The sequence below is a fragment of the Doryrhamphus excisus genome, linkage group LG20 (assembly GCF_037039965.1).
Source record: "Doryrhamphus excisus strain RoL-2023G ecotype Guam linkage group LG20, RoL_Dexc_Guam_v1.1, whole genome shotgun sequence".
Classification (NCBI taxonomy): domain Eukaryota; kingdom Metazoa; phylum Chordata; class Actinopteri; order Syngnathiformes; family Syngnathidae; genus Doryrhamphus; species Doryrhamphus excisus.
Genome location: NC_136376.1, coordinates 8,748,397 through 8,758,084, shown reverse-complemented (window position 1 = coordinate 8,758,084; position 9,688 = coordinate 8,748,397). Strand labels below are relative to the sequence as shown.

General features: G+C 38.7%; 1 protein-coding gene and 1 long non-coding RNA gene across 12 annotated transcripts in view; one reads left to right on the top strand and one right to left on the bottom strand.

Annotated features, from left to right (window-relative positions):
- Window positions 1-4,638: 4,638 nt before the first annotated feature.
- LOC131108285 (uncharacterized) lies at window positions 4,639-9,568 on the bottom strand. The gene is made up of 3 exons (XR_009120443.2): window positions 9,480-9,568; window positions 8,505-8,629; window positions 4,639-4,765 (listed from the first exon to the last, which is right to left on the bottom strand). It is a non-coding gene; the product is annotated as an uncharacterized LOC131108285 (long non-coding RNA).
- tacc2 (transforming, acidic coiled-coil containing protein 2) overlaps window positions 4,790-9,688 on the top strand; it is a 46,883-nt gene continuing 41,984 nt past the window's right edge. For 7 of the 11 annotated variants that reach the window (XM_078799357.1, XM_078799352.1, XM_058059227.2 and 4 more), the window contains exons 1-2: window positions 4,790-6,178; window positions 9,098-9,166. In XM_078799357.1, the coding sequence (XP_078655483.1) occupies window positions 6,068-6,178; window positions 9,098-9,166 (180 nt within the window). In that variant the 5' untranslated portion in view covers window positions 4,790-6,067. Of the gene's footprint in view, window positions 6,179-8,528; window positions 8,673-9,097; window positions 9,167-9,688 lie in introns of those variants that run through there. The other 4 variants (XM_078799354.1, XM_078799356.1, XM_078799355.1 and 1 more) reach the window with 4 other exon arrangements.

The following is a 9,688-nucleotide window of genomic DNA, read 5'->3' as shown; positions in this document are numbered from 1 at the left end:
CATTTAGTTCCTCTATATTCAAAGTATTGACGTTAGTGTTGAAAAAAAATCAGGAAGTATAAAAAAATACATGTCCTGCATTACTTTAGCAGTGTTCGAGTGAATCTGTATTAATGTACAAGAGTTTGTTTGTTTTGATTTGGTTTAAGAGAAAAATTTGATAAGTTTACAAAAATGATTACATCATTTTAAACCATTAGGTTGTACTGGTAATAACTTGGAAACATAAGTAGGTTCCTTTACTAAGCTACATTGTATACATACAGTTTAAATGCCTACCTACCTTTTAAACTTTCTAAACTTGCCCAAGTAAAAATATACACAGCTAGCTACAGAATCCCGACAGCTGAAAGTGATTAATGTGCCACTTGTGGTTGCCATGTCAGGGAAAACAAACGTAGAGAAAGCAGCTTTCTATTGTCATGAGCGATGAGCCTGTTTGTGTTACAGCGACATCTAGCGTTCAGTGGATCATTGGAGGACTGACATTTGCAGCGATATGAAAACGTTTGGGCACTCCTGATAATTTTAAAGATTTTCCTTTATAAATCACTGGTTTAATAAAAAAAATCAGTTAAATATATTATTTAGCAGATGAACGCAGTCATAGATGAGAAGTGAAATGAAGTTTATAGGATTTACATAATTATTTAAACAAAAGTAGGTAGGCTGTGTTGTGAGCTAGATCAAACCTTGCCGACATATTTTCTCAAAATCGACTAGCGACAAAGTTAGCGACTTTTGGTGAGTTTGCTAATATGGTGAAATCACATACTGTGCTGCAGTTTGTGTTGTAAGTGTTTACTGGATTATGCTTTTTTCCTACAGCACCACAAGCAAATTATATACAATTTGATTGTGACGTCATCAAGCGACTTCCAGGACAACCAATAGCTACTTTTCTTATTGAAAAGTCGGCAACAGTGGTCCCACGGGACTTGAGTTCATATAGAACCGGGCAACTGCACAGAACTGCTCAGCAACTGCAAAGTACAGCGTCCTCTGAGTCATACAAATCGGTAAGTGTTCATGTTCATGGAATACTAACTATGAATGTTAACTATGTATTAGTGACGTGCTGTGTAAACTTTCGTAAGGTTTCAGTTTGAGAGCTACCAATCGCTAGCATTGGTAGCTAATAATAGCTAACTTGCTAGCGAGATTCATCATTAAAACGTATTAATTTAGTTATATATATACTAGCGCTCTTGATAGTTACACAAGCATTGTTGTAAAAGCACCACGGTAAAGCAGTTTGTTCATTGTCAATGTTGAACCAAGAAAGCTCGCTTTATTGAGCTAATCGCTAGCCTGTGTATGTAGGAGTAAAATAAGTAGCTATTGGCTGTCCGGAAATTCGCAAGAAGTCGCAAGTTGCTTTTTTGTTGTAATAGATACCGTAAATGAGTAATAACATCATAATAACCGTCATGGCAAATATTTTTTAAAAAGGTGTGTTAAACATGCTAAATATGATATGACTCTCTTCGGTTTTTTTCAGCTTTGTGTTAATTTAAAATAACTTTTTCCACTTTAAAATAAATCCAGTGTACAAAAAGTACACAAACCTACATTTAATTTGATGCATGATTTAGAGTAATATGAATTAATATGTCAATAATATATTTTTAGGTTCAGAATAATACAACTAAATAAAATATTTGTTATTCTTGTTACAGAAATCTGTCCTGTTTAAACGGTATTCAGAGTACAGGGTTAAGATAACACAGATGTATCAAAATTGTAGTGCTATTAAAGCTACTTCTGACAAAAGAAAGAGTTGTGCTATTTTGTGTTTCATATGACTGCCAACATTTAAATTGTACTTTATTCACCATTTGTCCACTGACTTTGTTCATTTGTCAAATGCAGGTGTTATGTTTGAATAGAACACTTTCAATAGAACACAAAAGAATACATTCACATTCACTACATGTGCATATGGTATGTGAGGCAAATGGTGGTCACACCAGGTACTGACTGGATTTCGGACTGCCATGGGACCTCTCGCCCACGACACTCATACTTATTACCATACACTTCCAGATCAATCCATGAAGCGTCTCAGAGACAGGAGTGATGAGGAGGCGTTCCAGCAAAATGGTACTCCAGACCACAGCAGTGAAGACCAAGAGCAGAGCAATGGAGCATCCTCTGTCGGGTCAACAGACGTGCAAGATGGCGACAACGACACAGACCTCAGGAAGGACATAAGGAGCAAGTACAGAGACCTCATCGAGTCAGTCCAACGTGAGTGAAAGTGACTTTAGACTGCGTGGCAACTTGCTTAGCCTACTTAACTTGTCTTTTTTCTCACAGGAAATAGAGACGATATACTGAGCCCCTTCAATAATAAGCTTATAGATGTTTTGGAGGAGGCAAATACACTTTTTGAAAACGGTATGTGGCATTACTTTTACTATTTTATTAAAGATGGTGACAATCTTTGATCTGTAAGAAATTGTTAAATAAATTGTCATAATAGATAAAAGATTGCATGTGCATTTTGGTTCCAGAGTAATGTAACCCAAAGCAGTTGTATGCATGGAAGCCCTCCAACAGGACATTTGTTGTTTGACAGTACGGCAAACAAGAGAAGCGGCGCTGGATGCCAAGTTCCTCGTTGTGGCCACAGACCTGGGGCAGGAGAAGGCCAGCCAGCTGGTCGCTGAGGGCACTGCTTTTGACGCCAGTGCTTTTGCTGAGCATCTGGTGAGCGATTATTTGTTCATTTATTTATATCTGGCTTCCTCTGGTGTACAGAAGCAGCCACTATTCTCTATGCTCCTCCACTGAAATGTTTTTCCTCAAACGGAATGCATTATGGGAAAACGTGAAAATATTGGCCTTGTTTCATATCAAACTAATTGGTTACTTCTTCTATATTTCTGAGGTTTAATGTTGAGTGTTAAGTTGCTGTGTCATGAATTTAATGTTTGTAAGATGATACTGTGAGTCAGATTAAATTGAGTAATGACCTCCTGCAATTTCCAATGTGTTGACAAGCTCATCGTAATTTTTTTTCATAGCTTATGATTAGCTCTGGGGCGGCACTGTGGGCAAGTGGTTAGCGCGTAGACCTAACAGCTAGAAGACCAGGGTTCAATTCCACACTCGGCCATCTCTGTGTGGAGTTTGCATGTTCTCCCCGTGCATGTGTGGGTTTTCTCCGGGTACTCCGGTTTCCTCCCACATTCCAAAAACATGCTAGGTTAATTGACGACTCCAAATTGCCCATAGGTATGAATGTGAGTGTGAATGGTTGTTTGTCTATATGTGCCCTGTGATTGGCTGGCGACCAGTCCAGGGTGTACCCCGCCTCTCACCCGAAGACAGCTGGGATAGGCTCCAGCACCCTGCGTGACCCTCATGAGGAAAAAGCGGTAGAAAATGAATAAATGAATGAATGAATGATTAGCTCCTGTCAGAGAGCTGACTGGTCCTCACAGAGTCGTGCATGCCACAATATGCCATTTTATGACTTGGACACATGCAGCTTGTTATTGGAATTTACGGTAAAAGGAATCTCTTGCTGTCTATAGCTGTCCTTTATGGGTCTCAACCGTCTTGAAAATGGGAGGGAAGAGCAGGAAAGAGATCAAGTGGAAGGCTACCTGCCCAGCGACGCCTGGCACCGATTGGCCCAGAGAGCAGAGAGCTGTTTTTTGACGGCGCCCACCTTCCACTACATGTAAGTGTTGCAACAGTTCACTGATGGTACTCTTTGATGTAGTATGTTTTCATTATCACAAGCTTCCATCTTGAATTTAACAGGATGGGTTCATTCCATGCTGAGCCACCGCCTCCGAAGCAAAGGATAGAAAGACAAAGGAAGGCGCCCAGTGCGGAAGCAAAAAGGATCATGCCCACTCAGGTAGCTACAAAGCACTCTTTTAAAAAATCTTAAGAAGTGACTTTAGGCATTTTCAATTGTCTACTATTATATGTTGGTTTTATTTTTACCATTACCACTACTTGCATGACGTACAGTACAGGATGTCTTTAGCTGTGGAAGATGTCCATGTTGTGTATGTATTGCATTGCCAGCTGAAAAAAATGGAAGAGTCCCAGCAAGAGGCCACAGAGAAAGAGGTGGAAAGGATCCTGGCCTGCTTGAAGAGTTACCATCAAGACGATCGTGAGTTTTAAAGCAGACCACCTTATCCTTGTGTAAATATATTTTGCTTGTATACCACAACTCTTCTTTAATCACAGCATCGTCGCCAATATCATATTACGAGTTTGTTATTGACCCCAACTCATTTTCACGGACAGTAGAAAACATTTTCCACACGTCTTTCCTTATCAGGGTGAGTTTGATTTTGTAGAAGCATTGAAACATAAGCCTGCTTGTTTGTACTGACGTTTTCTTGGGTTACAGGATGGTTTGGCACAGATGTGTTTGGATAGTTCCAAGTTGCCTTGTATCGGTAAGTCCATACTACTGATTTGTCTCATTTTCAAAAAGAATAATTTATCTTATGTACTGTACATTACTAGGTTATTTTCTTGTTGTGTTTCAGCTCCTGTAGAAGAGATGGAAATGGAAGCTGGAGGATCAAGCAGACAAAATCAGTGCATTATTTCTATCAGCCCAAAGTCATGGAAGGTGAACACGTCTTGGCCTGATGCAACACAATACCTCCTATAATGTTTGTTTGCAGCTATCACGCACATCTTGAGCCAGACACTGTTCTTGATCGTGATCTTTTTCTCTTCCAGGAGCTTGTAGATGCCTTCGACATCACAGAAGCCATGATTCCACCTAAAATAAACACAGAGACTCGGTGATTGGCCTCACTTTTTTTTTTTTTTTTTAGGTATTTCTTCACCACAGCAGGTGAAGACTGTGCATGTCTACTCTGTGGAATACATACGTATCAATGGACATGCTGTGCTAGGGCGGGAGAGAAAGTAACGCTGTGCCATTGTGAGGTCTGATCTTCTTTTGAGAAGGCAATTTTGTGATGCAAATGTATGACTCTTTTGAACTGGTATGGTTTTGAGAAGCCAAAATCATTACTTAGGTGGTTCCGTGTAATTGGGGTAAGTCACCGTTGATGCACTTCTGGTGGGGATGTCCAAAAAAATCCCAAATATCCTTTAAGTGTTTTACTTTATGTTTTTAGTATTTTCAATAATAAAAGACAAGGAAAATTATCAAAACATTGAATCTGTTTTGATTTAATGTGAATGGGGTAGACTTACTTTCAGACTTTCAACAGTATACAGTTTTGGGATAAATTCTTGGATAATTGAGATGCACAAATATTTAAAAATACCTGATTTTTTATTTAAATTTTTTAGGTTCGCACCAAACTTTTGTTATATTTGCAGAATAGTTGTAGTTGTTTCTATGACTTTTATGCACTTTAATAAATTGTGAAAATTTTTTGTACAATCTGTTCTTTAAACCACAACTGTATATAATTCTTTTGTGCACTAATTATTACATTGTAAAAAAAAAAAAAAGACATTTTTGGCCAATCTGTTCTTTAAACCATTATCGGTAACTTATGCTAACCGGTGGTGGTCTTTTTGTTTTGGTTAAAAAAAATACAAAGAGGACTCTGCAGTCCCTTTTAATTTGAAAATAAAATAGTGAATCATTCTCTTCCTGTTCCTGCTATTCTCTTGGTGAACAACCTGTTATAAATTTGCAGCACAAGATTTAAAAAAAGGTAAGTCAGTGCCACCACAGAGATCTACTGCGTTCCATGAGGATGTACTGCCGTCATCATTTTCTTGTCTCGTGACCGATTTAAAGGGACAGGCACCCATTTTCTGCCTCCTGACTCTTACTGTCTATCTTCCTCTTCCTGTGTATTTTCCCTCCAATGCTGCGCCTTTCTGTGCGCATCCCTGGATGAGATACACCCAAAGCTGGAAAGCATTACTTACCATCTCACGTTCATTTAATTAGGTAGGATTTCTTGCGTAATGTAGATGTATTTATTTTTTTACATAATGGTGCCTTGAAAGAATGCACCGTATAGGGAATGCAATGCAGTGCGTTTCATAGTCAGTAAATATCTCGCTGCCTCTGCGATGCTGTGACTGAACAAGGATGCAGTTCTGCAGGAGGGTCCTCTGCCAGCCTTGTAGTGCCAGAGTCACTTCACCGGGGGAGGACATGGAATACAGGATGGGGGGCTGCATCGGAATTTCACACAGACAGGTAATGGAGTGACGTGTATACCATTAATATCTGTGCAGATAGCAGATAATAAATGGTGCTCAAGTGTGGTGTTTTAAATAGCAGACACTGTTGTTACGTTGGAGGAAGGGCGAGATCAGATGTGGGGAATCCTGAGGGAAATGGGAGAGGATGAAAGATGGGAAGGCAGCTGGAGAATGGAGGTTCCTCACTGATAATGAATAAGGATAAACACATTGACTGATGTCTGTTGAAAACATACTGCATGGAAAAATCCATACTGCCAAAGACTAAAATGAATATTTGGACACAGTAATGATGGAAAGCTACAGGTGGGGAACTGTAGGTTGCATAGATCAGACCTAGTTGATGAGTTGATATGTTTGTCTTGTGAGGCCCAGAAGAAAGTTGGCACAATGAATATGCACATTTTCTTTGTTAAACAATTGACAAATGGGTGTTATACTTTACAGTATAAAAGACGAAAGAAATGTATGTTTCATTCCACCAACTTTCTTCTGCTCAGTGTCCTTAAAAACGGAAGTCCCTCAGGTCTGATGCCCATGGTAGCCTGGCTGACTTCATGCAGATGTTTTGGGGTTTGTGTTTTTTTTGTTGCATTTGCATATTTGATTTATAATGACAATCAAAGAACCACATTGTAGATTAATTGATTCAATAAAATGTGTGTCCCGAGACTTTGTACTGCACTGAATGAATCAGAGGCTAAAGTGCATCAAATCCCAAGTACGACGTCCCACTCTGTGTCTAAAGGAGGCGACCTCTTACTTGCACTTTGAGAAGTTACGGCCTCCTCAGCTTGGGTTCGGTCCCCTCCCTCCCTCCCTCCTGTACTGTCTCCTCACTGTCCACCCCTTCAGCATTCACCTCGGACCACCTATCAGCCCCCCTTTTTAGCACCCAGTCCCCACCTACTCACTCCACGTGCAATGCAAGAATAGAAACACAGTAGAGGAGACAACTTCAGTCAGACTGTAAACAGACTAGAAGGAGCTTGAGGGAGAATGACTTTCTCTTCTTAGCTGTGGTGAGTGTTGCTTTTTGCTTGTTGGTCATTCATTTTGATGAGATGTGAAGGTAAATAGTGATAATGTGATGCTAATCTTTAATATAATATACGGTGCATACACTTTTATAAGAATGTTGTTATTAATAGATGTGTTATAGTTGCGTAATCAGAGGTGTCACACATAGGGCAGTAAATACCAAACTCCATGTTTAGGTCTCAGGTTGTTGAATAGTGGTTAATGATGACTTGTATTATACTATTTAATACTATGTTCTTTACGTACTGTGCAAGAAAGCCCCCCGAAATGCAACCACTACTTAAAGTAGGCACACAATTACGGCTTGAGAGGTTGAAATTACATCCCTTTCATCCAAACAGCAAGGCTGGGTAGAGTGGAGAACTGTTGCCATGCCACAGTAAACACAGCACAAAACACACATTATAATTTTCCTATTACATTTAAACACACTGGCCACAGCATCTAATGGTTATCCAAAATACTCCTTGTAAAAATATGACGATGACGCTATCAGTTAGGTAGTTTAGGAATATGCTCATTATTGTGTTATTTTGGATCATATTAAACAGCTTGGACAGCAGTGGTCTGAAAAACAGGGGGAAAACAGACAAACAGCACAGTCCAAGGCACATTTATCTATTTATAAAATGCATATTCAGGTCAGTGCTTTCTAATTGTGCAAGCGTACTTTGAACAGTATCAGCCCTGCACAAATGGTCTCCCTGTGGTATTACGCTGCACAGATATACCAATGCAAAACAATGTCTGATGTATTATGTATAATGCATATGTTATTGAAGTTTTAGTGTTATTTCTACAGCTTACTGAATATCAATTATTGTGTTTTGCTGTGGTGTGTTAAGATTAAATAACACAAATTAGAATTAGAATAAGCCTACTCTCTGCATGATTGAGTGTAGTTCTATGCCACTTCAAACCAAAACAGTAACTAACTATGATAAAACATATAATAGTAATGGTTTTATTTCATTTGAACATGCATCAGATTACAATTGAATGCATCACATAATCAGTTCACAGTTCCACATGTCCAAAAGGAGTAGGAAGAAGCAAAGCTTATTAAATCCTACCCCTCCATTTGGTACTTTTACAATCAGTAACTGTTATATTTGTTCACTTCCTGCTTTCCAAATCTATTTATTTATTTTTATAATGTTTGGCTTTTAACTCATATTAAGGGTGTTTAAGGCTGCACTTTGAACCTGCATAGTGTGAGGCACTGCATCACAAGTTTCTAATCTCTTAAACAACATACATGTACATACATACATACTTACCATTCTCTGTCTGCTGCTCTAATCCTGTGGAGAAGGAGTCCACTGAAAGACCTCAGCTCCACTGCACATTTTGTGTCTCTCTGTGTTGAGTCTGGAAGGCCTGGAGGGTCCTTGAGTCACTCAGCCTGATAGGAGATGGGGAACGAGAGCAGCACGACTGAGGCTTTGGTAAGAAGAAACACAATTGCTCTAATGCTAGTTGCTACTTATATATATCTCAACAATAATAATACCAACATTTTATGTATTTATATAAATAATGTCCCCTTTTAACATAACAGCGCTTACCAAGCGAGGCTCGGATGTTTTGGCTGCTTGTGGAACATCAAAATGTAAAATTGTACTTCTTTTGTATACCCGTCTGTATCTTGTTGAAGCTATATAACCATTACCATGTTTGACTCATTTGACTTATTTTAAAGAGATTAACGTAAATGGGAATCTTAAAGAGTTGAGGCCACACTTGACAGTCAGATTTGGTATAGTGTAGTTATGATATATATTGAAAAACATTGATAATTAAGGAATATTACTACTAACTATGCAATGACAGCATGTTTTCTTGAACCAGTAATTGCAATTTATAATTACAGCCGGAAGAGGGCGCTCCCGAACACGTTGTTCTGTTTCCACCCCAAGAAAATCACAGCGACCCCCTGGAGGTACTACTGTATATAAACTGTGTTTTCTGCAAGAGGAAAAAGACTACTAATAATCTTGTGTGTATGAAAGATACATTTTAGGACTCTTCACAATATTAGAAATCTCAAAATACCCCTCAAATTGTGTAGTGATATACAATCAAAATATAATACAATCATAACACCTTCTATATTTATTAAAAACTATGTAAATATTCTACAATTCTCTTCTAAAGAATCCCATAACAGGATAATTTATCACAGTATTATTTTATCGCAATGTAGTGTACTATCAATAATACAGACAATATTTAAAAACGTTTCTCGTACGCACCTTTAGTAGTTTGACTAGCACGTGTCTGCAAAATTTCAGCAAGATTGGTTGAAAAACATGACAGCCATCAACCAGAATGTTCTTACCGGGGGAAATGGGCGGGGCTTTGCAACTAACTGCCAATATGTCACTGAGCATATGTCAAAGGATTATACAGTGTACAGGTTGCATGCTAGTATGTGTACAACCTATAGAGGGCGCCAATAATG